At 45.1% G+C, this 27,049-nt stretch overlaps 1 protein-coding gene across 1 annotated transcript; it reads left to right on the plus strand.

Annotated features, from left to right (window-relative positions):
- OVCH1 (ovochymase 1) lies at nt 1-26,579 on the plus strand. The gene is given in 26 exon segments (XM_074870260.1): nt 1-114; nt 2,281-2,342; nt 2,741-2,917; nt 3,201-3,436; nt 4,431-4,571; nt 5,452-5,637; nt 7,981-8,101; nt 8,749-8,766; nt 8,768-8,880; nt 9,743-9,850; nt 10,059-10,189; nt 11,222-11,315; nt 13,639-13,707; nt 14,173-14,353; nt 14,768-14,840; nt 15,460-15,614; nt 15,616-15,633; nt 15,635-15,696; nt 15,802-15,959; nt 16,802-16,957; nt 17,068-17,164; nt 18,702-18,809; nt 21,451-21,672; nt 25,031-25,311; nt 25,674-25,813; nt 26,408-26,579. Coding segments are annotated over 26 exon segments (3,393 nt in total).
- Nucleotides 26,580-27,049: the final 470 nt, after the last annotated feature.

A 27,049-nucleotide genomic window follows, 5' to 3' on the forward strand; every position in this document is an offset into this window, starting at 1 on the left:
ATGTATCTGACCCTTTCTTTGAAGGTGTCCCTCAGACTGGGCCATTTCCATTTCTGTGGTGGCAGTCTGGTCCAAGAAGACATGGTTATTACAGCTGCTCATTGCGTGGTCAACGTAGACCCATAAATCAGCCTCACCCCCTCACTCGTTCTTGAGCCTCTTGCAGCAAAAGTTCCCCTTAGGACAGGGGGAATGCTCTGGCCCAGGTGTGTGATCCCCAGTTAGGGAGGGAAATGGCCACCCTGGGGCTGAGCAGGGCCAGTCCTCTGACACAGTCAGATCTGTGGGAAGTGTCACTCCAGAGCCATGGATCCTTGAGAAACTTGTGCACCCTCCAGCACCCTGCTTGCTCCTTATTTGGTCTCTGCATGTTTCTCCCCAAAACCTGTGGAGAGGGCTCCCCCACTCAGGGAGCATGCAAATCAAATTAATCTGTTGTGTTCGGTGCTCAAGAGCTCTGTGAGGTGTGGGAAGCCCTGGGAAGAGATCAGGGTGTGGAAATCTCCATGTTACCACAGTTCTTCCAAATGTCTAAATCATTAATTTTAAAGGCTTTGTCTTTAAAAGACCCTGCTCACCTAAGCTAACATCCAGAGAAGCAATTCTGAGGTAAAAGGGGAAGCACTGCAGCTTCCTGGTAAAAGCAGCCTTGGCAACTGTCCTGTTGTTCGTAGCAGTCACTTTGGCTTCTGTACTTTTAATGCAAGACCAGCTTCACAGGCCATGCTAAAGACCTCTTAATGGGCAGGGACAGTAATATAAGCAGCCACTTTGCCAGGCCTTTTATAATCCATTATAATGTAATTGCAGACCAGTCAGCTTCACATCTGTTTCTTGCTCAACTTGAGCATAATTTTTGAAGACTAACATTGAATAATGAGAAAGTTGCTATGGTATAAAAATTTCAATGTGCAAGATTAACCTTGATAATGAGGCACCTCCTTATTTCTCTATTCCATGCAAAACTAGCCAGTGCTTTTACTGTCCACTGTTATGCTGCCAGTGCTGCTCCTATGTTTCTATTACTGCAGCATTTGCATTGCCAGGCAATCCCGGTATCAGACATTGCTGGGAAGTACGGAAACTTTCCAGTTCCAGTAAACAGCCTCCTGGGATTAAAGCTGAGATGTGCCATTAGTGGGTCTGTTACTTATGGCTGGTAGTGATTAGAAAAAGAGAGGAAGGGTTTCCCTGAGTGGGAGGGAAAACATTTTTTTAAAAGAATCTTAATTTACTAGAAAGCATTGAAGCAAAGGCTTAGGTTGAACCCCCACACCTTGATTCAAAATGCTTGGGGCCACACACTTCAGGGCAAGCAGCCATAATAGTGTGTGCCTACCAGCCACCTCCAGCCAGGCTGCCCAAGACTTGCCACCAGAGTGCTAACTCACAGCAGTTGAACTTTTGTGAAGGGGTGCAATCCCGTGGAGGTTAGAGAAGAGATTGAGGGCAAGAGTTTAAGAAAAAACAAAACACATATAAGGCTACGAGAAATCAGTGATAAATAGGCTTCAAAGGTCTTGCCTGCGCACTGGGGTTTCTTGGATTCTCAAGTGAACATAGTCTGGAGAGAAAAGGCAGTTGCTTCAGGTCTGGGTTTTGTTGCGATTCAGTAATAGTTCAGGCAGACCTTTAATCAGCTCTAAGTGCAAAGATCCTGAGAGGGGCTTGCTGCTGGGTGGTGCCCTGTGCTGTGAGAGTTGGTAACAGGAAACTATGATAGCCAAAACACAGACAAGTTGCACAGCTCCTGTGGGCGTCTCTTGCAATGCCCCAGTACCAAGCAGAGCAAAGAACCCACTTCATGTCTCCCACTGAGTGCAAAACTGTCCCACCCTGCACCCCAGAGCACTTGCTGGGTCCCCAGAAGAGTAAACTCCTTTGCTAAAGATCTGGTTTGCTAAAGATCTGGTTTGCTAGAGATAGGATCTACTGCCCATCTATTTATTGGGTAACTCTGCTCTGATAGTGTAGCTATCTACATAATTGCTAGAAGAAATACTGAATGGTGTTTTGGCTCTGCTGGAGCTGATTGCTCGAAGTTTAACTCTGCATTATATTGCTTATAAAATATGCAGAAAAACCATAATGGGCATACACTTGTCTAGTGTTAATTTAAACTACATATAGCTGCCTAAAATCATCATAAAGCTCTCGGATGTAGGCCTCTGCTCATCTCCTAAATGCACTGATAACAAAATTAGAAAGGAGGATTTATAGGGCCAAAATGACTTGGAAATTAGTTCCCATTGCTTTTAAGGCTTCTCATGTACCTTTTAGGATCCCAGACTGCAGGTAGCAAGGGCTGAGCTTGATGTTTCAAGGCCAAAACCAGCACAGGGGTTCTGAGTCCCAAGGTGAAAGATGAACGGTCCTTTTCCCTGTACTGAGCTGGCAGCAGTAAAATCTGCCAGCACCTCCCCTGGCCTCCCAACAGCTCTGTGGTGCCCAGGTATGAACAGTGGCTTGATGGATAGCAGATGAAATAAGAAACCTATTTATCCACTTAAATGCAAGTCCAGCTTTTCCACCTGGAGGTCAGGGAATCCTCTGCGTTGCTGCTAATGTGAAATCAGCCTGACTGAAAGCCCTGTTGCTGAAGGGCAGGCCCAGTTCCCAGGGCAGGAGCACGCTGTGGGGTTGCAGGCTCAGTGTCAGTGTGGGAACTTGCAGGAGATGGTTTGCTTTGTGGTGGCAGCCTCTTTCCTCATCAACCTGGCATTGGTTTTTTTCCCACCAGAAAACTCCTGAAGAGCCTGGTGGTGATCGTGGAGGAGCATCACCTCCAGCAGGTGGACAGGCAGGAGCAGAGCATCCCTGTCTCTGGTGTCATTATCCACCCCACGTTCAACTGGCTACACTACATGGACTGCAACATGCATGGCTGTGCTGCATCTGCAGCACCCAGCCCGGTACCGTAAGTGAGAGCCCAAGGTGATGAGATATTGCTGCAGGAGGCTGCTTTATGCTGGCAAAGTCCTCATCGGATGAGTTGGTCCAGAAAAAACATCCCTCTTCCTTCCCTTCTCATGCTCTCTAAGATAGATAGAGAGCATGTCCCCACAGTTACGCCTTTAATTCTTATCAAAGTAACACAATTGGGTTAATTCTTGTCCTAGGCTTTGATTAACTGTCCTAGAAGTTTATCCCTCGGTCAAGGTCTGTGCTCTGGCTATGCCTGTGCTTTCTTTGTGCACCAGATTCCTGTGGGCCTCTGTGTTCCCCTCGTACAAGCTGTACCGGTGTGGCTTCCTTCGGCCCCATTGTGCTCATGTAACTCTCAGCCACCTGCTGGAAAGCCATCAGCTTCCTCTTGGCCATAGACCCGGGCTATTAGCTAGTAATGGGCTGCAAGGGTCCTGCCCACTAAGAAGCAGGCTGGATTACAACCTGCTCACTCCAAGTACTTCTGTAGGCAAAGGCAAAGCCTCTGGAGGTAATTTTAGGATGTCAGAATTAGGCACAAATCTCTAACTTCCTAGGCTTTTCAAAGGCAATTCCCTGAGTTGTATAGAGCTACCATGGGTTACAGCCAACTGGCCATGACTGCCTGTGACCATCAGATGGCAGATCAGCCAACATAAAATTCTGTCAGTGTCATGTCTCAAATTACTGGCTGGGATGGTGATAGCCTTACAGTTTGCACATAATGGCAGGAATAAGGGAAATAAGAACCAAGAAATGTTCATTTCAGGGCTTGGACATCCTGGCAGGCAGTGTGAGGAAGGCAGCTTGAGGACTGCCTGTGTGCCTGCACTCTGTGGCTAAACATGTATGTCTCTAGGCATGAACTAGGCTTGAGAGCATCTGAGCTGTATGGACAACCCTTGACGAAACTACAGGGCTCCCTGCTTAGCCCTTCTCAAGGCTGGGCACTGCCAACACCCCATCAAGGCAGCCAAGGAGAACTGCGATCCATTTTTCTCCCAATAGAAAGGAAAAAATAACCAATATGAATCTGGATTGAACTGAGCGGAATCTTTTGAGTTTTTCATGTCCTTCATATCTCCTCTGATCTGATCAGCACTGGTCTTTGGGGAGAATGATGTAAAGAGTTTCTCACAAGCACTGGCCTGTTCCCATGCTATATGAGACCAATACAGAAGCAACCTGGTCTCCTCGTCTCTGCCATGCTGTTCCCACTCTTCTTTTGTCCCCTTCCCAAACATCCTCCTGCTTAAGTTAACATTCAAAGGTAGCTAACAATCTTTTGGATCTCTGTCTCTGAATTTGCCATGTAAAAATTCAATTATATGTGACTAACTTCAGTTTGTATTCTCATTTTATAAATACCCACATGTGACTGTGGTGTTTTGGGAAGAGGAAAATGGAACACAGTGACTTGAAGCATGCTGTTTGTACCTGTAAATCAAATATGTTCCTGGAAGCACAGGGTTCATGCGCTCATTTGTGCACCCTTTCCTCTGCAGGGGATGAGGTTCAGCCCATCTGCCTTCCCCATGGGGATGAAGACTTCCAGGCTGGGACACTGTATGTGATTAGTGGCTGGGGCAAGGTGTCTGAGGGTGTCAAATGGCAGGGTCTTCTGGTCACAGTTGCAGGAATAAAGAGTAATGTACGAGGGAAAGGAGCCACTCTCAGAAATAGAAATGCAAGAGAAGGTGACTCCTGCCAGATGGAAAATTCAAGTACCCCTTTGCTCATCAGGTTTCCTCTGCTTGTCAGAGGACCAGCCCCTGTAGGGATGTGCAGATCAGCATTTTCCTGCAGCATGGGACCTTGGAGCACATTAAGGAAGGTTGCACTTTGCAGTGCTGCCATGCATATTCATGTGTGCATATCAGAGCCTCTCAGGAGCAGAGCTGGCCTTACAAGGTGTTACAAAGGTGGGAATAGTTCCCTTGTATGTAAAAATGTATATTATACTCTCCTCTAGATATCAGAAAACTGTTCTCTTGAAGTAATTGCACTTGCCTGAGTTTTGGTAGATTTTAAAGGAGATGGGAATGTCTGAGAATGTTGCTTTTTATTTTTACATCCCCAGTGGTTTGGGGCTCATCCACAGTAGAGGAGACAGAGGAGACTTGCCTGTCCCGCCCTCCCCAGAGAGAGCACAGTGTCTCCCAGCCAGGGTTGGTGTCTCACACTAGAAGCTTGCTGGGGACTTTGTCCCAGTCCCTCAAAGTCTCCAGCCCGGCAGCAGGATGCTTGGGAGAAGAAAGCAACGTCTGCTGTTCAACCTGCAGGGGAATGATCTGCTCCAACCCTGTTTTGAGGCACTGGCTGGGGGCAAACCAATGTAGTACCTGCCTAACTGGGTACCTCTGCTTGGTGATCCCAAACTGCTTCAAAACATCACTACCCCAGGCAGGCAACTGGTGTGGGACGCCCCAGATGCTCTTGCCGGCGTGTTGGCGAAGCAATGGATGCGGCTCCCAGGTGGTGGGGATGTTGGCTATCATTCAGCTGGAGGGGTGAACTGTCTTGCAGATGCTGGATGTGACCTGGTTGCTTCCACAGCGGCTGGGGTGCTGGCTCCCATCCTGCGGGCGATGGAGCTGCCCCTCATCGACAGCCAGACCTGCGGCACGCTGCTGAGAGGCATGAACCTGCTGCCGGTGTGGAGGTCCGTGCTGTGCCCTGGCTTTCCTGACAGCGGAGGGCGATGTGTGCAAGGTAACATAATGTCTGCCTTGGCTCCTGCTGGGCAGCAGGCTTGTTCTGTCCATCTGCAAACCTTTTTCCCTCCTGGAGAGAAAGGGAAGCAACAGCACTGAGAGTGCTGTCGGCACTTTGCTGAGCAAGGGCTTTACAAGGAGCTTCAAGGATAACGAAGGCAGAGGGAGTCTTTTGCAGGTGGGAGTATGGATGTGGGCAGGAGACTGAAGCATGATTGCCCCCTTGCCTAGACCTTCTCTGGGCACTGCTAACAGCTGGACCTCCATCTCCACATGCAAGTGCCACCACCTTTGCTGAAACCAGGGGGGACCTTCAGTGGTGGGACTCCAGGCACTGGGCAAGGGACCCTGGCATGGACAATGCTACCAGGAGAATGGAAAGAAGGAAGTTGCTTCCTCTCCCCTGATGTCCCCTTACACACTCAAGCCTTCTGATACCTTCACTGGAGCAATCCCACTGGGTAATGGGCTGTAATAGAGGAGTTTGCTCAGTGCCAAACTCTTCTCTGCTGGACTTAACAGTGTGAGTGGAGCCAGTCTTGCCCTGCCCTAGGGAAGGCTGCTCACCAGGCTGTCACTAGTGTCCTTGGGGTGTACTTGCATGAACGTTTTTTTAACCAAGCTGTAGCCTGGAAGACTCCTTGCCCTCTGTCATACCTAGTGTGAACATTTTCAAAGAAGTGCTGCAGCTGATGTTAGTGAAATGGCTTTCATTTTCACATTCTTCATGGAAAAAGGGGTTTTTTTACAGGGAAGGGCAGGTTGCCAAACTGCAAGTCAGGTCAGGGAAGTGAAACAACAGAGCTTAGATTGGTGCATTTCAGATTAAACAAGAACAGCTGAATGAGCAGGGATGGTGCCAGGCCCCTGTGACTTGAGAGAAGCAAGCAAGGTTGTGTTGTCTTCTGTGGTAAATCTGGCCTGTCATGCAACACTGTCAAAGGTCAGGGCTGCTGGCACAAGAATAGGTGGCACCTTTCCTCCCCAATGGAGTTTGGACAGGGTAACTCTGGAGATGCCCTTGCATGTCTGAGGACTAGCGGCACCTGGACTCTGGCCAGTGTGGTGTCCTGAGGGACCACTTGTGCCAGAGGATGGGATACCCTCAAGAGAAGCACCACTGCCTGAGGCTCATCAAGCATCTTCTCCTGTGTGGCTGTGTTCGTGGACTTCATTGCCCAGCACATGTCACCAGGTTGGTACGAGTACTGGGAGGTTCTTTCCTCTCCTGTCTATTTAGCACCGTAGGGATCCAAATTGCCCTGCTATTGCTGCCTCCCTCCCCTCACAGCAGTTCTGTTCAATTTCCAGCCGCTGCAGCAATAACAAGGTGTATTATCTTTTAATTTGGGATGCCAAAACCAAAGGTTTAAACAGATAAGTCTCCCTTCAGAAACCCTGTTATGGTAGCAGGTCTGACCCTTGCATTCCCTGAAGGAAAAGCAGAAGGCTACTCAAGCCGCCCTCTTTCCGGCTGAATGCAGCAATTCCAGCTTGGAGAGGTGTCCCTCGAGTGCTGCATACCAGCCCTGCTCTAATAAAAGCCTGCTTTGAGTGCTTGCCAGCTCAAAGGCTGAACTGCTGTTGTGCTCCTGAAACAGTGTGCAGGATTGATTGGGGGTTATCTCCTCATCAAATACAACTTTGAATGCGTATGGGAAGAGGGGCACTGTATCAAGTGCAGCAGTTTTAGTGGCTTATCAGAAGTGCCTTTTATAGCTAGGCACTGGTCTAGCGACTCCCTGCCAGCCACTTGTATTTTTCTGTACAGATGATAACAGGACTAATACAAGTTGTTAAAGAGGTGGTTATTTCTGACATAGTCATCAAAGTTGAGGTGTTGGTATTAACTAATACCCAACCTATTACGGATTTGCTAGGGATCCTTAATGATTATGCTCTCCAAGGGGAACTGTGCAGCTAAGAAGGTGCTTCTTAATTGGGAGCAGTAACTGCAAGGAGCAGAAGCCACATGGCTACAAAGTGGGTGCATTACCCTGTGCAAAGCAGAGCTATCAGGATTCACACAGACCAAATGCCCGTAGAAGATGAAGGGAAGGCCAACATAAAAGTGGTGCTTCATTAAAAATGAGCTTGGAGTAGCCATGTCAGATCTTAGCAGGCCGAATGAATGCAAGCCCACTGTGTCGGTGGGACAAATCCTGAAAGTTTGGGGATTTTTAAGTAGGACTTTGGGAAAGAAACAGTGTGCTCTCATCTGAGGCTTCTCTCAGCTGCCTGTCAAGCACTTTGTGTCTGAAACAACTGCAGTGCTGTAGCCCGTGCCTTGACCAATATTGCCTGTACTGCCATACCCCATACAACCCTTTTCTCTCCCTAGCTGTTGTGCCAAGCCCTCTCCCAGCACCAGCAGAGTGCATTTCCCAAGGTGCCCCTCTCTTTGGAGAAAGTGTCCACATTTGGTACCCCCAGGCTTTGGAGGATAATTACCCTGATAACAGGTAACTGTAGTTTGGCCGTAGTAGCCAAACACTGAATTTTCTTCAGGGCACCCAGAGCCCTCTTCAGGGCTCAGAAGCCCTGACCACTGCTGACCTGGGCACCACTCCCAGCAGCATCCCGATGACAGCAGTTGTGTGTTCCCTGCAATGCAAATCCCCAGATACGCTTGCTGGGCAGTACAGCACTGCACGGAAAGGCAGGAAGACACAAAGTCTATTTGTAACACAGATTCTGTACAAGCCATGCTCACGAAATATCTGCGTCTGGTTAGAGAACTGTTTTACCCTTTATCCTTTGGTCTGGCTGTATCGATGTCAGCTCACACAAAGAAGCTTTCAGCTCCTGCAGGAGACAGGGGAGTAAGGTGGACTGGGCTGGCAGGGTCAAAGATATCACTGCTGAAAGAAAGCATCAGTCCCCACCTAGTGCTGAGCAAATTCACAGCAGTCCTCTGCTATTGGTAACTCTCTTCCCAGATGGCTTATGCCAAGGAGGAAGATGATAAAATTTACCAGGTGGAGCTGGTGTCAGCTTCTGGTACATGCTTGCAGGAAAGCAGACACTGGAGACTCCCAGCCTGCGGTGGGACTGAGGAGGGCTAAGCTCAGCCATGCAGATACATACCTTTACTATTGCTTGCTTCTAGCCTGTTCACCTGGAATATAAGTGCCAGAGGACAAAATCATCTTGATACGCTTCACCAAATTAGATGTAGAATACCAAGTTGGATATGACTGTGATTATGTGTCCCTCTATTTGAACGGAAGAGAGCTGATCAGTAAGTCTGGGTGCCTTGGAGGAGTGAGGGTTACTGGGTATAATTTCTTGTCATGAAGAACAGCAAATCTAGCTGGCTTTTGAGAAGACTTTGTGTTTTATACTATGAATCTAAAGAGCTAGTGACAACACCTGAACAGAGCAGGGCAGGTGGGACTGAAGGACATGTTTATATTTCTGCTGGCATCTAGTGTAGTGTGATGGGTGTCTCAAAAATATCTTTCAGCTGTACATAATTCTGTGCCCCCTCTGCCTTGTCTCCAATATGCCTGTTTTACTCCTATGGACCCTGGGTAGCAGAATAAACTGAGTACTTAGCCTTGCTTAGCTGGTGCATGTCCAGATGAGTTTCTGATGTGTTAGCACAGCCAGCATCACATGCGTTGGAGACACAGCTCAAAGACTGTCTCTTTCTTGGTTCAAAATTGGTTATATGGCACAACAAGCATGCAGATTACTGACTAACTGCACAGATGAGACAAAGAAATGTGGCCTGTTGTTCCTCTGTAAGGTGCTCTTAATACTGAACTGATAGAGAATAAATATTTCCTGCAAATATTGGCTGCCTCTGCATTCTAACTTAATACTAATGGTGATGTGCTGGTAATAACGTTCATCCAGTCATGCAATTAATCTTCTAGGAATATTTGGTTGTTCATGTGGTTGTTTTGGATGAAGTCCCATCTCCTCAATTTCTCTGTACCACTTCTAAATGTTTTATAGGTAACGAAAGCTGAATAGTCTCTCCGCTCAGTGTGAGACGAGACCTTCCCCATGGGCTCCAGCCTAACAAACCACTGCAAGATTTGCCTGAATAAATGTATGTTCAGCCCACCCTTACATCGACTTCTTGTCTCCCTCAGGTTCAGCCTGTGGGAAGGTCTTCCCAGCCCCTCTGCTGGCAGAGTTGGACCAGGCTGCCATTACGTCTGTTTCTGATGGCAGCAATGCTGGTGGCGGTTTTCAGCTTACCTTAGTGACTGTCCATAAGGACTGTGAAGCAGGTGACCTTTCTGTTGCTGTGGAAATGCCTTTCTTCCCTGTCCTGACCCCCTTAAAATAACAACTATACTTAGTGTTCCTGGGTTCCTTAAAAATCAAGTTGTTGATTTGGGTTTATTAACAGTACCGTATAATCCCATCTGTTAAATTGTCTCCTTTCTCATCTGAGTGTTGCAGGCTCGGGCTGAGGGAGTGTCACAATGTTAGTGGAAGAGGGGAAGATTGATACTGCTAATTAGCCTGGCTTGTATCCCAGGAACACAAAGTGCCACTGGTTCATTGAGGGTCCAGCAGAGTATGTCGTAAAGGTAATAAAGGAGAAACTGCACTTAAACCTCTCCACTAAGAACTGTTCAGGGGAGTGATTCAATAAAATCCTGCCAGAAACATCTGTGACATGCAAGACTGTAAACTGTAGGGTTTCCAGGTCACTGACTCTTTGCAGGGCATATTTTGTCAATTAGATATCACCTCCGAACTCGTGTACGGAGGGGCTGTGACTGTTGTAAGTGCTTGAAGTCTGTAGGCTGCTATCTCATCTCAAAACAGCTTCATCTTAAAGTCTAGCACAGACATTTAGGGGTAAAGGGAAGGTAGAGATCATGCTGCAAACAGTATAGTCAGACTTTTCCTCAAGGCGGTGTCAAAACCCCCAAGCTACTTCTTAGCCCCATACCAAGGTGTCTGCTTCTCATTGTGCATGGGCTGTCTGATAATAGTTCTCACTCATAGTACCAGCATTTCTATTTTTATTGCCTGTTGCTGCTTGTGTGCAGCAAGCATCCCACCAAGCTCATCCCAGCCCATGATGAGTTGTGTTGCCATTTACATTGTTCAAAGCAGCCCCATTTCTCCTCCCCTGCTGCCTTGGCTAAGGGGTGGAAAAACAGTGTTAAATCTAGGGATCCTTGAGCATATGCAGACCTATTGCTTGGGTTGCTGCTGTTCTGTTGGTGTGAGAACTTGCAGCCTGGATTAAAAACAAAAGAAAGAAATGAAAACTCACACACTCTCCATGCTTGAAGGTAAAGCCATCGGAAGGGTACTCCATATGGGACACTGACCCTTTAAAAGTACAGAGCATTGAGTGTTACAGTAAAGATGACAGTTGAAATCCCTTAAGGCAAAGTTCAGGCCACCTTCATCCTCTGCAGACCTGTCTGTAGCCTTGCACAGACAGGAGCAGTCAGGCTAAGATTGCCAACAGTTTTGATGCAAAATGTGACGCACTCACCAATAGATGCTCAAATTCCTCTGAAATCTAGCTTTTCTCTAGCCCATTGTTAAGAAGGGTAAGTGTTTCAGTCTTGATGATTCCTTCTTGCTTGTCCTCTTTGCAGCTGGAGTTTGAAGGCTTTGCTGTGGAACTTAGCCCGGGATGCATTTATGATGCAGTTACTCTTTACGGTGATGAAGAAGAAGAAAACCAGTTGAGTGAGCACTAATTGTTTCAGTCTAAAATTAGAAATCCCTGTGGAAACAAGCATGTTTTATCACCCAAATACTCTCTCTCTGGTAACATGATACTTGGTACAACTGAAAGGGCAATATAAGGGCTTCTGCAGTAGCCTTGAAGCTTGCTCATCTGTCTTCCCCATCATGATGCCACCAAGTGCGCCACTGGCACAGGAGATCCCACATTCTGGTCCAAGGCCATGCTTTCTCATGGGCAACTGCTGATGTTGCAGGGCTGGATATAGGACCATGACTCATGTTCTGCTGCAGAGCCAGCAGAGCACATGAGTCTGTGCTGCTGGATGATGTCTCCAGTCTGCATCTCTCTATCAAAGGAGAGAGCAAGAGCAACTTTGATCTAAGTGTTACTAAAGAAGACAAATGTTCAAAGTAAGGCAGAGCAAAAGAGCAGTCGTCAATGGGTGACTAATTCCACTGAAATGGATATGAATTCTTTATGAATTGAACTATTTCTGCTGGAAATTCATCAATGAAAAATTTCTAACCTCAGGCATTGCTTTCCCACACTTTCAGAAGGAAATATTTTTTAATTTCTCACTTTAAATCTGCTTCAGTTTTATCAATATAAAAATCTTTAATGAAATAAATTTTCTTAACTTTCCTTTTTTTTGAACATCTGTATTTCCAGATGTTCCTCCTACTGGGACGAAATGAAAGCATGTTGTAACACTGCAGCTTTTTTAAAAAAACGACTTCCAGGCAACACACTCACTTTAGCAGAGCCTGATATCTATTCTTAAGGTGAAAAGCAATCTTGTGCTCAGAAGTGAAGATATTTGAATTGAATTATGGCTACCTCTTTACAGGCCTGTATGTCAACCAAGACAGAATAGAGTGATGAGGGGCTGGTGCTCTTTCCTTTACTCCAAATAAGTTGGGTAAGAGACTTGAACTGTCCTGGGTTCACCAATGACAAGTGATCTTTGGTAAACTGCTTCTATTTTTTTCCCCATCTATTTCAGGGTGGTAATTTAGTTGCACGTGTTTACCAAATGCTGAATAAATATTAACACTACAGTTCTCTTGAAAAGAAATCTGGTTTCCATTGGAAAGGAGTATTTAAGTGGGGGGAAGAAGGCTGACAAATTTGGATCTGGAATCTTTCAGGGGAGAGCTTTCAGCATCCCAGAGCATTTCACTCAGTGCTTTCCAGCACAGCTTTGTCATCGGAAATTCAGATTCTTAAGGAAAGCTCCTTTGGAATAAAGTGCAAGCTTCCTATCCAGCTGCAGTTATGGGACTTTCAGATGCTGTGCAAACTGAGTCCTCTCAATAGGAAGAAGTCGTCTAGCAGCTGTTCTCAATCTGTACATCTAGACCATTCATTAGAGACTTTGCTTCCACCCTTCAGTGGTGGCAAATACAATTCTTGAATGTGGGGTTTTTTTGTGCAACAGAGGGCATTCACACTGTCTGAAGATTACTTGTAATTCCACTATGAGAAAATACGGATTACTTTTGTGTACCTGTATCATAAATGTAGTAGACTAATTCTGGCTGCCATTGCTTACTGATGTCACTGATTAACATTGCTTGGCAGGCACCTCTTCTGCAAAAGTTCTTGTTTTAATCAGAAAGTCACCAAGACTCTAGGGTTTGGGGTTTTTTAGAAATCTAGATTAGCTAAAGCCACAAGTGCTTACAGGATGACATTTCTCATCTTAGAAATACAGCTTCTTGTTCATTTCCACAGCTAATCTCTGTGGATTCTCAAATCCCAAACCAGTGCTGAGTCCAGTCCAGGGAACACCATGCTGGTACATTTTGAAAGTGATGGGGAGAGAGGTTCCAAAGCCCTGCTCACTTTTTTTTGTTCAGGTTGGTAGAGAGAAGCTTGCTGTGTCTAACAATGTCCGCATCATCTGCAGCTATTCTTAGACACCTGAGCTTATTTTTTAGGCTAATCCTACTGCATTCTGTCAAGGTAACTTTAAAACAGAATAGCTACTTGTGGCAGAGCTGCCTTCCCTGTATAAAGGAGATGAATCAAGTTAAGTTTTTTTTTTCTCACTGAAAAATGAGATGACTAACTTTTGTAACCTGAAACAAGCAGCCTTGTTAATTCTGTCAGTCTGATATTCCTCTTGAAAATCTCATTATAGAGGAGAGTCTTGATCTTGGGGGCTATTTGGCTATTGTTGCTTTCTGCTTTCATGAATGTGTACCAGCTGCTGCGTGAGGGGATGAATAACTTTTCCCTTCCAGAGTGAGGACTTTTTTGAGGGGACAAGCCAGAGCTATTGACCCAAATTGGAGCTAACACTTATTTCCTCTCTTGCAGAGGAGGCAGGAAGAGAAGATTCAGGATTAACTACTACACTGATGTTGTCCCTGAAGGATGTCCCCTTAGGTAAAGAAATTAAAATCTGCTCAGTTAATCTGGTCTGAGGAGTTTTCCTCAAACATATAAGAGGATTATGCATTGAGGCAGATGCTTTCTGACCTCAGGTCCCCTTTTGTGCACTTTTTGCATGGATGAAAAGTGATAGGCAGGTGCCCCATCTCTCATTCTCCACACTTGTGGTATGTCCTTTCCATTCTGGTTGCATGCACTTCCTATTGGGAGCAGAGACACAGGGTAGAGGATGGGAGAGACCTGCTTTCAGTGCCAGAGCCTTGTTTGCTCTCTGAAGTACTCAACTCCTTAGGATTTGAGATTTCATGTATATGTTTTGCCTTCCCCCACCACTTCCAGACAAAGCAGACAAATTTCTCTCCTGTGTCTTTGGCCTTGCTATATCCACCGTGTGAGGTTATCTAGGAAAACAAGAAACTTGCCTGCGAAAATATGACAAGTTTTCTGGCTCTCTTGCAGACACCTGTGGCTTTCCCCCAGTTACTCCCCAGTGGCTGTTCAAGTGTGTTAGTGGGGCTGAGGAGGCCTGTCCTCACTGTTGGCCATGGCACGCTGCCCTGAAGCTCCTTGGAGACTACTAGTGCAATGAGGCTGTCATCAGCTCTATGTGGCTGCTGACAGCCACCCACTGTGTGCAGCTGTGTGTGACCAGCATGTCCCCAGGCCACCTCTGCTCTTCTCCCCATGCCGTGTGCTCCCCCTGCCCCTCCAGGCTGGGGTGCCAACAGCTGGAGAGCTATAAATTTCATTCACATCTTCTTGTCCTCTATGAAACCTTCCTTCTGCCCTTCCTCCATGATCGCTGATTTTAGAAATGGCAACAGTTTGGTCTTGCTTGTAGGAGATCCACTGAAGTTAATTGGACTATCTTCTATCAGAGCTGTAGCAAAGCCAGAACTGATGCAACATATTTGTCATGGTGCAAAGCTCTTGCTCAGCAGTCCTGGGAATAAGTGACTAATTAGAGAAGAGCCAGAAGGGATGTATGACTGCTGAATAAGGAAACTGTATGGCTGACTGTAAGGAGCTCCAATATGTTTGCCTTAATATACAGATCCAATAAACCCTTGCACTGGACTGTGACAGTATGAGACCATGACAGAGCCCTGAGAGAGTCAACAAAACAGGTAAAAACCAAGCAATGCCATTAAGAATGTTGAATTTGGTGTATTTGAGCCTACAATATTTCTCAAACCAGATCTATATGCACAGATAAAACTGTGTTGACAACAAGGCAAAATGACTGATACGTAGTACAGGTTAAGGAATGAGAAAGGAAATCCAGTATTTGGCTAACTTGCAGTTTATAGAAGTATGTTTTATATCTGTTTCTTATTACTAGCAGTAAAAAGACTTAAAATCTAACAGAGATGACTGAGTGTCCTCAGCATCTTATTCTCTTGGTGCTGAGCAATATATCTGTCTATAAAAAGCTTGCTGATTCTTCCTTCCTAATGGTGAGGAGGAAGAAATACATGTGGAAAAGAAGCACAGCTGACTCACACTAGTCTTCTGCAAAACATCAGTGGCTTGTGTTTGCACAATGAAGCAGTCAGCCTTCACTCTAGGAGGTCTACATAATATGTCCCAGCAATCTTCTCAACTGAAAAGCAGGGAAGCTGGGGATATGTCTTCAAAGTCCTAACACCTTGTTTGTTTCTCTTCACGACCTATTTTGAGCTTGGACATTGCTTGTGGGATTTTTTTCCCTCTTCCTTTACAAGTATGCTTTCAGGGTGCACTTAGAGGGCAACTTGTTCCTTCTCTGTCCTGACCCCTCTGCCCTGGTCACAAGTGAGACAGGTGAAAACCATCATGGTGCATCCACAGTTCAACATGCTGAACTACGACTCTGAAATAACCCTAGTGCAGCTAGATGTCTTGCTGGAGTACAACACTGTCGAGGCCAGTGTGTCTGCCCAACAGCAGAGACATTATTTTCCTCTTCCCTATGCACTGCATCTAGATGGGGGATCATTGAGGGTGGGTCTTCTGATTTTGCATGTTTGCCTATTGTGAGCAGAACACACATCTCAATCTCATATTTTATTCTTCTGCCCAGAGCTAACCTTAAATTTATTTCCCAAGCAGATGGGAGCTGAGCGAGGTGCTTGCAGCAAACACAAACGCCTGTACTTCAGAATGAAATCTGTGAAAGAAATTACTACTTCAGCCACCCTGGAGGGATCACAGCCACGATGCTTTGTGCTGGCTTTGTTTCTGTGGGAGGCCAGGACTCCTGTCAGGTGAGGTAAAATGAAAGGTGAGTGCTCTTGAAGGTGTCTGCATATGGATGTTGGTAGATCATCTGGAGGAAGGGACTGGGGAGGACAGAAGGGAGAACAGCACATAGCAAATGAGAGTTAAAAGCTCCAACAACTTGGAGTGCACAGTACTTACAAGAGCAATAGCTGCAGTCAGTCCGTATGGGAGATACAGACAATGTGCAGTGTTGCTTGGAAGGGGGACCACAGAGTTTAGTAATCTTTCTCTGGACTGTAATTTTCATGAGACCTGTAAGGAGAGGATGTTCTTCCCTTGCACTTCCCAAGTCCCATCTCTTATACCAGTGAAGCACTTCCCATTGTAGCTTGCTTGGAACTCTTTTTCGTGGCACTTTTGTCAAGATAAAGTATGATGACTTCTATTGTTTTTTATAAAACTCTTGTATTCAGAGCACTGTTCCTGAACTAACTAATCTCCCTGAAGTCGTGAGGCAAGAAGGTAAGAACAGCCCAGTAAATAAAAGGCAAAGTAATTCTGACTGAGGCACTGTCAAGCTAAATTGTGGGTTCTGCTCAATACTGCAATCTTATGGCAGACTAATAAATTATGTGTAACACTAAAGAGCACTATTCAATCATATTTTGTCTGCAGCCTGTGCTCAGTCTTCACTCCACGCTGATAAGCAAGCCTTTAAATCAGTCTCTTCATTCCAAGCTAGGGCTGAGTTGCACTAGCAGCTGCATGTCTTGTTCTTGCACAGAGGCTTTTTCTTCAGCAAATCTGATCTGCAGCAGCTCTCTTAGCAGCAGCAGTGTGGAGGCCAAACGAGATAACTGTGAGTCCTGTCTCTTTTGGTTCCTAGGGTGGCTCTGGTGCCCCCTTGGTTTGTAACAAGGAAAATGGACCGTTTACTCTTTATGGTATTGTCAGCTGGGGTGTTGGCTGTGCCAGCCCAAAGAAACCAGGGGTCTATTCAAGGGTGAGGATTTTCTTGGACTGGATAAGACTGTTGATAAAGGTGAGTTCTCCTTGCCTAAGTGAGACGAGTCATGATTATAATCCCTTTGTATAAAATATCCCAAGTGCATTGAAGTTTTGTCTGGTAGAGTTTTTGAGGCAATTTAACAGGAAGAAAAAGAAATCCAGGTGACTTCCTGCAAAAAGGCTCCCCTTCATCTCCTTCCTTATGCCTTCCCCCTAAACAAAGCTTACTGGAAATTAGAATGTGAGTTTCAGAATCATGAGACTTGTATTTAACACTTCTGACTCTCAAATTGAATATAATTTTTGGACAGATACTTTTCTCAGTAAAAAGCATCTTGTGAAAATGCCTACCACCCCCATGCCTCGATGGGCAGAATAGTTTGGGACAATGATGTAAACTAAACTTGCGTGTGTGTATCTAGCTATAATGAGCGCCACATTCAGAAGTCTGCGGGATAAATTTCTCCATAGAATGTGCTATAGAAAGACTAACATCTACTAGTGAATAAGGACTGATCACCTGAAAGGAAGAGGCCCTTGTTCTTAAACTGGGGTCTCTTTTGTGCAGGCAATTGAGGGGAACAAACCTGTTTGAGGTGTTCCGTGTGAACCCAGCATTGCCATATTGCTTCCCTTACCAGCTTGCGCTCTTCTTCTTTCCCAGAAGTTTCTTTCCTGCTGAGGCTCCTCAAGTCAAGGTGAATTTGGCTTCATAGTTTCACTGACAAATGGAGAAATCCACCACTTCAATTTGTTTAATCTGATGGGATTTGAGAGATTTTAAAGAGGCACCAGATAGCTTCAAGTCTCTTTTCCATGTTGAATAAACCGATTTGTCATTCTAAAGAAATGTTTCGCTTTGGCTCAAACTAGTGGCACTGGGAAACTGCTGATGCGAAACATTTGTCTTACAGAACTTTATCCCTCCTCCTTCCCTGCATGTGCACATGTACAGCCAAGTATGTTATTCTCCACTTAGTGAATGGCTGTGATTGTCCCACAGCATTTCTTGAGAAAGAGGAAAGAGCTAATCCTGGACAGAGTTTTCATGTTTCTGCCCATCCTGTATTTTATTCTATTGCTGCCAGCAGAAAATGGAGGACTTCTGCTAACAGGAATATTTTTTTTTCCTGTATCCTGAATAAAGTGTGCTGCAGTTATGAGCAGGAAATTAAAGTATATATTAAAGAAAAGAGCATGTTGTGGATAATGCTCCACTCTCAGGTCAGATGACCACTTGGACTCTCCTGCTTTGTGCTGCAGCTGCCAGTCTTTCTCCCTTGTGTCATTCATAGTCCCACACTGACCTAACAGAAATATTAGTACAGGTGCTGACTAAGGGAGAACTTCCTTCTAAACTAAAACCAGTTAATAAAAACAGTCAACACTCATATGGTAGCCAGACCATCCCCACAGATAAGCCAGGATCTGGCTGGAGATCTTCCATACCCTTGGAGCTGACACAACTGACTGCTGACCACTGACTCTCTGAAGGCTGTAATGGCTTTCATGGATTTACTGTAGGTCAGGGAGTTGCTCAGCTCTGTAGCTGTAAATCTTTCCTAGAGATGGAGGCTGTAGCATTGCAGGCAGTTTTTACATATGGCTTCATACAAAAGGTTCAAAGCCCTGAGGGCTCTTTGAACCAGGTATTGACCATTGGCTCCTTTACCTGACCTCCATATGATTGCCTTCCTATTGCAGGAAGTGCTTGGCCATACTGACTGTTTCTGAGTTTTGTATTAAACTGTCTCTAAGCATGCTGTACCTCTCCTCAGATGCTGAACAGAGTGAGCTGCGGGGAAGTGTCAGTGCACCAGAGACCTCAGCACAGGAGCAGCCATCGAAGCTGCCCCCAGAGCTAGCGGGGCAGGCGTGCACGCAGGGTAACTGCAGAACCGTGCGGAGCTGTTGTGTGCCAGAGGTGGCAGCGCTTGGTTTGCAGAAGGTGGTTGAGCTGGTTCAGTTTAGGAGCAACTCTGGGTAGAGATTGGTAACAAGTTTGAGTCTCCTAATGTCACGGTGCCAGTGGACACAGCTTTTTGCATTTTATCCTGGGAAGAGTGTGTGTGTACACACAGGGAAAGGGGAGGGAGGGAGGCCGGTGAGCAGAGCCAAGGGAAGAAAGACTCTGTTGTAGCTAGAAGCAGTGGGCTCACATGGAGGAAGCAGGGGGCCATTAACACTAACGTTGCAGGTTTCCTGTGCACTTGAGTTATGTTGCTTGATCTGCTCTATCTCTCCCTCACCATCCTTGGAATGAGGTATTGTTTTATGTTTCTTTATCTTCCATGTTTTAGACTGAGTTTCTCTGGGCAGGGTCAGTTACTTGTTCTCTTATGCATGTACTTAGCATAACCAGAGCTGTGGTCTTGGGTGAAGCACTCTGTGTGTCTGCTGCTGCTTTTAAAGCACAGCAAACAGCACTGTCCTACTGATGTGCCTCCTGCTTATTAAGCATTTAAATGTTTCTCCACATCTGATCCCATGACAGTGTTGCAGAAAGACTGATAAAAAGGCTGAAGTACCCCTGAGTTACTGGCTGACACGAGCTCTGGCAACAAATTGGAGAATGCTGTTGCTCACGGCTTTAAAAAGCAAACTGTTCAGGAGGGGATGTGCTACCAGCTCTGCTTGCAGTCTTGTGCTGTAGCCAGGGTGTTGGCATGCAGTGTGTTCCTTCCTCCTCTTCCCATTGGCATCCTTGCTGGTGCTCCAAGACATCACACCACTGAGATAAAAATAAGTTCCCCAAAGTGATAAGCAACAGGAGGTAGGGCTGCTTTCTCTCCTTGGGAAACTGCAGCCCAGCCAGCGACTGGGGGCATCATTAGCACAGCAGCTCCAGGGTTGGTTAGCAGGGGCTGGAAACACACGTAAGGCTCTTGCCAGCACTGGAGTGGGCTTGTCTGGGCTGAGCTGCTCATCACTGGGTGAGCTCAAAGTCACAGCAAGCGCATGGTGCTGTAATTAGCTGAATTGGGGTATCACCCTGAATGCAAAAATGATTTTTAAAATGAACCTTGTGGCTCAGCCTGCAGGGCTTTACCCCCTTCCAGACCACTGTACCCACACCTGCACTGCCATTCCCTGCTGTCCCCCACTGCAAGCACAGAGCCTGCATCCTCCTACAGTGCTGAGTACATGCAAATGCCCTTGCCTTGCCCTTGTGCAACCTAGACTGTGGTAGAAGAGGTTTGTTTTTGTTAAGGCCAGCTCTCCTGGAGAAAGGGTACCCTCCCCATAACTCAGCTTGGCTGACCTCTCTTCCACTGTGGGTCACGCTTCCCTGTGTGTGCCCTCTGACAAGCGCTGCTGTGCAGTGCTGTTCACACTGCAGCACCTTCCTCAGGAGGCATATGTTCCTCCTCTCCCTTCTGGATTTGAAGGATTTCTACCCAGCAGAAGGGCTCAGCTCTCCCACCTCTGTGCTCTCAGCATCCTGTGCAGGTACGCAGAGACATGGTGTGGTGTCAGCATCCAATCTGAGCAGAAAGCTCATAAACATTGGTGTGGGAGGAAGCACACTTAAACAGAATTTAAGCTGCTCTACAGAGAGTATGACTTTAAAAACTGCTGCCTTGGGAGGCAAACAACCCTATTATGCTTGGTACTAAAGGGATATACAGTTGTCATTAGTGATCTTGTTTTCTCTCCTCCTGCTCTGTTATAACTACTCAGATGCTTCCAAATATTTCCCTGTTGATTTGGTTTCTTATTTAACAAGTGTTGAATCTGACTGCACTGTGTGTGCATGCAGCTACATGCTAACTAAGCCTGCTCTTCTCCTGTGTTTCTGGAGAACCAGAGAATGCATAGACAAAAGCATAATATTTCATAACTCTTGTCAAGGGCTGGTCATAATGTCCATTAAAAAGAAAAAAATTACAGTTCTTCCTCAGTAGTGAGTATTTGAGGTGGGTAGGCCTGTTAGCCCAGGTACTTGGCCAACCTGGTATCTGTTTATCTGTTTTCCAGACACTGATTCAAAGCACAGCTCAGAGCAAATTTGCAAGCAAGTCTGCTTTCCCCTAAAGCCTGGCAGCTCACTCCTTTATGCTGCCTAGCTTGTGTCTGCTGCCTGGGTCTCCGAGACTAAGGCAACAGGGCTGCCTTGTGACCGTGTACACTTTGAGAACTTCTGCAGGCTTGTACCAGCCTGCACACTGGACCCTAAGAAATGATCCAACTGATGGGAATAGGTTTTAAATATATATATATATCTCTGCCCTGTGTGGGGTTAAGATTTTTATCAGATCCATTCATTTTTTAGCCTTTCCAGTGGCTGCAGTAGCTATGTTCTTGCCAGTGATAACAGGATATTCAGACTTCCAGCAAGTCCAGTAATACTGGGGCAGAGGGGAAACAGGTTTAAAAAAAAAAAGAAAATATTACAAAACTATTTCCTAGTAACTTTATTGACCTGCTAGACTATCTTCGATCATGAGCAGAACTGGCAGGCTTTGTAGAAAGCTCTTATTGTCTTTTCTTAATGCTTTTATCACTGAAGTGCACATTTATCCACAGAATGCGCATCAGAAGTGGAGTTAGAAGAGCCCTGGGAGTTTGTCTCTGCTGCTTCTTTGTCAGGATACGTGGGAAGCACAGAGTGCTCTTCAATACTCCGACTGTCTCTGAAGGGCATGGCAAAGATTATAGTAAAGCATCTGTCAATAACATCATTGCTGAACTGCCAAGAGGAGTTTCTCGGAATTTATGAAGAGAGCCAGAGTGGAAGAAAAGTGCTAGGTAACAACTAACAATCCATCTGAGGACACTCAGTCCTAGAAATTTCTCACTTCAACTCGGGCCAGTTTCAGAAAGGGTTTCCAGTCCCAGTTACGTGGCTCCGATATGTGGCAACCTTTAGTTAAGCTTCAGAGCCCAGGCTGTAAACTTGGCTGAAAACCTTAATCCCTGTGTCAGTGTGCTGCAAAACCCAGTAGAAGAACAGCCCTCTTGGTACACTACAGAATAGTAAAAGAGACTATATAGAAATAAGCTGTGGTATTTGGGCAAGTCCTTATGGACCCTTGTCTGTATAAGTGACATGTATCTGCAGCTGCTTTTTCAAAGTCACCTCCCCTTACTCTATAGCCACTGAGACAATGACACGAGATGCAATGATGGTACAGTACATATTATTTGCCTCTTGGAGGTGGAGTGAATGACACTGAAGCATTAGCATCTGAGAAAGAGGGGTGTGACTATACCAGAAAATATATTTTCCTCTATGCAAAAGGCTATGGTCTTCCTCACTTTGACCCTGCTGAGGTGCAGTCAAGTCACTGAGATGCTAGTCTAGATGAACACAACCCACAGAATTAAAGGAAAGCTAAATTAAATGAAAATGAGAGCTTTAATGTTGTTTACTGGGAAGTTTAAGTTTCTAGAGGCCTATATGTCTGCGTGTGTATTGCACACTGTGCAGTTAAGTAAAAATCTAGTTGGAAGTGTGACAGAAGCACATCAAGGTAACTTGCTTTTCATCTCCTGTTTTAAAGGCTCTGTACACAGAGTAGGGGAAAGAGGAAGGGGGAAAAGTGGAAGAGAGAAGATGCAGGGCAGTAAAATCTACATCCATTTAAAGTGGCAAGTCAAATGCCAACTTGTTTGCTGTACAAGATGTATAGTATATAAGCACTTTTATATATAAAGAAAATAAATTTCTACCTTCACTGCACTGAAGTCTTGGGACAGAAGGAAGAATACCCATGCCTTTATATACACAAGTGATGGGCTTTAATTTAGCTACTATCACTGAAATATTGTAGGATCACTGGAGCAGATTTGTAGCCATGAAAAATACAGAACAAGGTGTCAATGTCTGAAGGGGTAAAGAATAAAACATGCTTTACTGTACAAACCTAAGGAACCAATTTTTTTAATACTGTGTGTGGGTTTGATTTACTTCTTCCCCCTCCTGCACACAGTCATTCTGAAAAGGATTTAGAAGTACAGAGGAGCATGACAGGTATCTAGGGGTCAGTCTGAGTCTCTACAGGGAGAGACTAAACACTCTCAACAGGCTGGAAAAGACAATGGAGAAGTGCAATGGCTTCACAGACTGCTATGAATTGCACAGAAAGGTCACTAAGGAATGCTTAGTCACTAATTTTTGCAAGGTAAGGAGCAGGGACAACAAAGGGAAGTATCAGACAGCAACTTGAAAGCAAAAAGAATTAATTAGAGCTTGTTGGCACAAAATGGAAAAGGGGAGGGGGGAAGTAATAGGAAAGGAGTCAGGGAAAACTCATGAATGCTAGATCTCGCAGAGGTTTTATTGGGTGTGCTGAAGGATCTCTGACCTGTGAAGATATTCCTTCTCTCAGCAACCCCTCCCAGCTCTTCAATGTGTTTTTTTCTTCCCCTCCCTCATATTCCTTCATTCTATCTCTGTATAGGTTTAATTTATTGTGATTACAGATGTTATGAACTAGTTATACTGAAGCATTTCTCCTAGGTAGGCATCCACACTGATATCCTCGTAGACAAAGTGTGGTGGAGAAATCCACCATCAGCCTTTGGGAGTCCTGTTGGTGAGTTCTAGTGTATGTGTTCTCCAAATGCTTTCAAAATTAAGTGATGCCTCTGGAGAAAGTTTTTGCATAATAGCTATTCTGTATTAGGCCCTCATCCTCTTACATCACACCAGTTGTGATGGCTAATGCTGTAGAAAAGAGGTCCTATTTAACTTTTCTCTGGGTGTAGATGAGGGCATCATAGCTCTCGTATAAGGGAAATAAACTGTTTTTTCCTGACACTTGAACAAGAACACTCTTTTGTTACCAAATACAGTAGTAATGCTTCCAGGCAAAGACCTTTAGGGTAATGGAATGTGCTAGGAATATTTTTTTCATTAAGAAAAAAACTAGCACCCACCAAATTGTTTAGCATGTCAGTTAACTCTGAGTTGGTAGTGAAAGGACAGGAGAGGAGAAGGATAGAGGATGTGCTTAAGGAGCTCTTAGAGCACTTTACAGCTATCTTCCTCCAAGAATTTATTTATAAAAGAACACAAAACAATTTCTAAAAGTATGTCTGTTTCAGTTGAGAATAACAGTTTAACTATCATAACTATTTATATGCAGGACAGAAGAAAATACTATCAGAAATGGGGCCATCAGTCAAACTTTTCCCTGAATAGGAGTCTAATAGATAGCTCCCTGGAGTGTCCTCCAGCACACAGACTCTCTGCTATGTAATAGCATTTGTTATGGCTGGCAGTTTTTCAAGGTTGGGTATATTAAACTAGATTCCTACATCTATTTATATGCCAACATATTGAAACAGCATGTTTTCTTTTTTACTCCTCCTTCTCTAGAGCCGGTGAACAACAGAAGTCAGTGGGTACCTGTCCCTAAACCAAATTACTTTTTCTGAGGACCCGAAAACATAGACTTGAGCTTTATGTCAGCATGAGCTAGAACTTTAGGATGATGGTATGACAGGGGAGAAAGAGGCTGGAAAATTCAGAGCCAGAAAGTAACCCAAAAACAATTTAGCGTGCTTAACAACTGAAAGTACCTATCAGTGGAGGTGGAGTAATGGCAAAAATTCCATGTCCTGTCCCATCCCACTTTTAGTTTAAGTCCAGGAATGAACCCCTAAGTAGTCTTAGCAATTTTTCAGGACAAATAAAGCAAACAAAATGCCTAGCCTCATCGGTAGGCTTGAGGCAGTCGATACTGTGCAATGAACTGAACAAATCCTTGCTGGCCAGTAGTAGGGAACTTCTTGCAGGACAGGGACTGGAGCTGCTTCCTGCTGCCTCGTCAGGAGGTGACTGCCTAGCAGCCACGTTACCAGCATTGAACATCTCTCAAATGTGAATAATTCCTCACTTTTCTGCCTTTCCACAGAGTAACTTGTATGACTTTATTTCTTCACTATGAGGGTGGTGAGACACTGGAAGATGTTGCCCAGGGAAGCTGTGGAAGCCCCCTCCCTGGAAGTGCTCAAGGCCAAGTTGGATGGGGCTTTGAGCAACCTGGTCTAGTGGCAAGGGCCCATGGCAGTGGGGCTGGAACTAGATGATCTTTAAGGTCCCTTCCAATCCAAACTATTCTATGATTTTGCCTACATTTCTCAAATGGTGTTTTTACAGTGGTGGTGGTGTGCTTGGATTTGCTTCAAGGTGTGCTATGCAATACTGTGCAGTCTCCTGTGGTTCTCCAGAGACCTGTATCTGTGGTAAAGATGGTGCTCTGCTCCACTGGCCCTGCTGCTTTCAGCACTGAATACTTGATGCTTGGGGTCCAAGCTGTACAACCACTTCTCTCTGAAGATGAACTGACCTGTTTGACCAAAGCTTCAAGAATGTACTTCTTTTCAAGATGCCTTTATGGGCTTTCTAGAGACTTTACATACAGATGTTCTCCAGACATATGAAAAGACAGCTCTCTGAAGCTCTAGCCTGGATAAAACTGACTGATATGTAAAGTGCTGAAACTGGAAACAAGGCTAAGGTGAGTTTGAGTTTTATAGGCTTATGATGAACAAGGTCTGGCCTGGCAGAATAGGAATGTAGTAGCTTTTCTAATTGTTTTGTCCTCTAATTGAACACCTCTTTTTCCAGATGAACTTTTAAAACGAGAATTTCAAGGTTCTGCTCTTCAGATTGGCTCTTACCCATGATCCATGCTTTTCCATGGGAGTGATGTCATATAAGAATTGCCCTAGTTCTTGGTGAAAGTCCATCTAAAACCTAATACTGAAGATTAATTTAATGCTCTATGTTTTATTTCCAGGACAAAAACCTGACAATGCCCCCAAAAAATCCTAAGGAGGTGAGCTCAGAGTTGTCACAATGCATGGGTGTCATCCTCGTAGATCAGGAAAGAATGATCCAGTCCCTGGGAAATGCCATGAGGTACACAAATGCCACCAGGTGAGCACCCGAGTTCTTCTGGCTTTTGTAACTTCCACATGAAAATCTGAAAATATATGCAATGTGGTTTTTAATGAATCCATAGGTACTTCAGTGCATGTTAGAAAACTGGGCAAGTTCCTCAAGGAGAGTTAGGAAAGCTGGGAGGTACCAGTACTTTCTTTCCAGAAAACAGCAGACAAATCTGATGCCTCTGGGCAAAGCTGTCATCATAAAGCATGTCAAAGGTGTAACTGAGGGGTTAACAATGGCAATGCTTAAACTATGCCACTAAAAATCTTCTGGCACTTTCATCTGTTTCCTTTTCTTTCTCCCTTATCGTGCTTAGTTAGGGTAAGAGATAACTTTCCATTCACATGGCAATAGCACAGCCTTCTAAACCATTTGAAAGCTTAACTTCAGAAGTAATGAATAATATGACCGAAATAGATTTGGACCAGTATCCCATCTTTGATTTTTTTTTTCTTTTCTCTCTTTAATGGGCATTACAATCCCTTTTGCCTTTGCTCACATTTTGATAGCTATCCCTAGGAAATAAGAGCCAATTGTAAAATATGCCGGCATTGTGACTTTGTTCTTTGCCTTGTGCTGCAGCTGCCACTGGAGAATTGTAGCCCCATTAAAATCCATTATTCAGCTTGAAGTCCTGAACTTATGGACTGAAAGAAATCTGTCTAATTGTCATGGCTAACTGATGGTGTATGAAGGATTCGGACTAACCAAAATGTTAATAGGTGAGAGAGAGCTCACCTTAATGCTGGGGTGAGAGAAACAGAGGAGCTGAACTAAGTTTCTTTTGCAGACAGACAAGGGAGTTTTACATGGCACATTTCCATGCTCCAGGAGGGATTTCTGATAATACTTGGAGCTACTTCAGCTAGCTCAGTATCTTTCCCTTCCTAGAAATACTTTTGCAATCAAACGTATTGGATACGAGGTCCTAATCGTGGCATGGCTGTGCCTTGGAACAATGTGAGTCTGTCTAGGTTACTCTTTCCCAGACTTGAACTTGCAGCATGATGACTTGCTGTGTGTGTCCGAAGCTGTATGCCAAAGACAAGGCAGCAGGTCAAAGTGATGGGGCCAAGGGAAGGGAAGCTTTTCCTACTGCCCTCCTAGGCAAGGGGAGGTACCTACCCACCCTGCCTAAGGAGCTATTGGCTTGATTATGTAGGATATTGCTGGGGAAGTGAAGCTGTGCAAGTATCTTCTGTATGTGGAAGAGAAAGCATAGAC

This window comes from Strix uralensis, chromosome 5, assembly GCF_047716275.1.
Source record: "Strix uralensis isolate ZFMK-TIS-50842 chromosome 5, bStrUra1, whole genome shotgun sequence".
Classification (NCBI taxonomy): Eukaryota; Metazoa; Chordata; class Aves; order Strigiformes; family Strigidae; genus Strix; species Strix uralensis.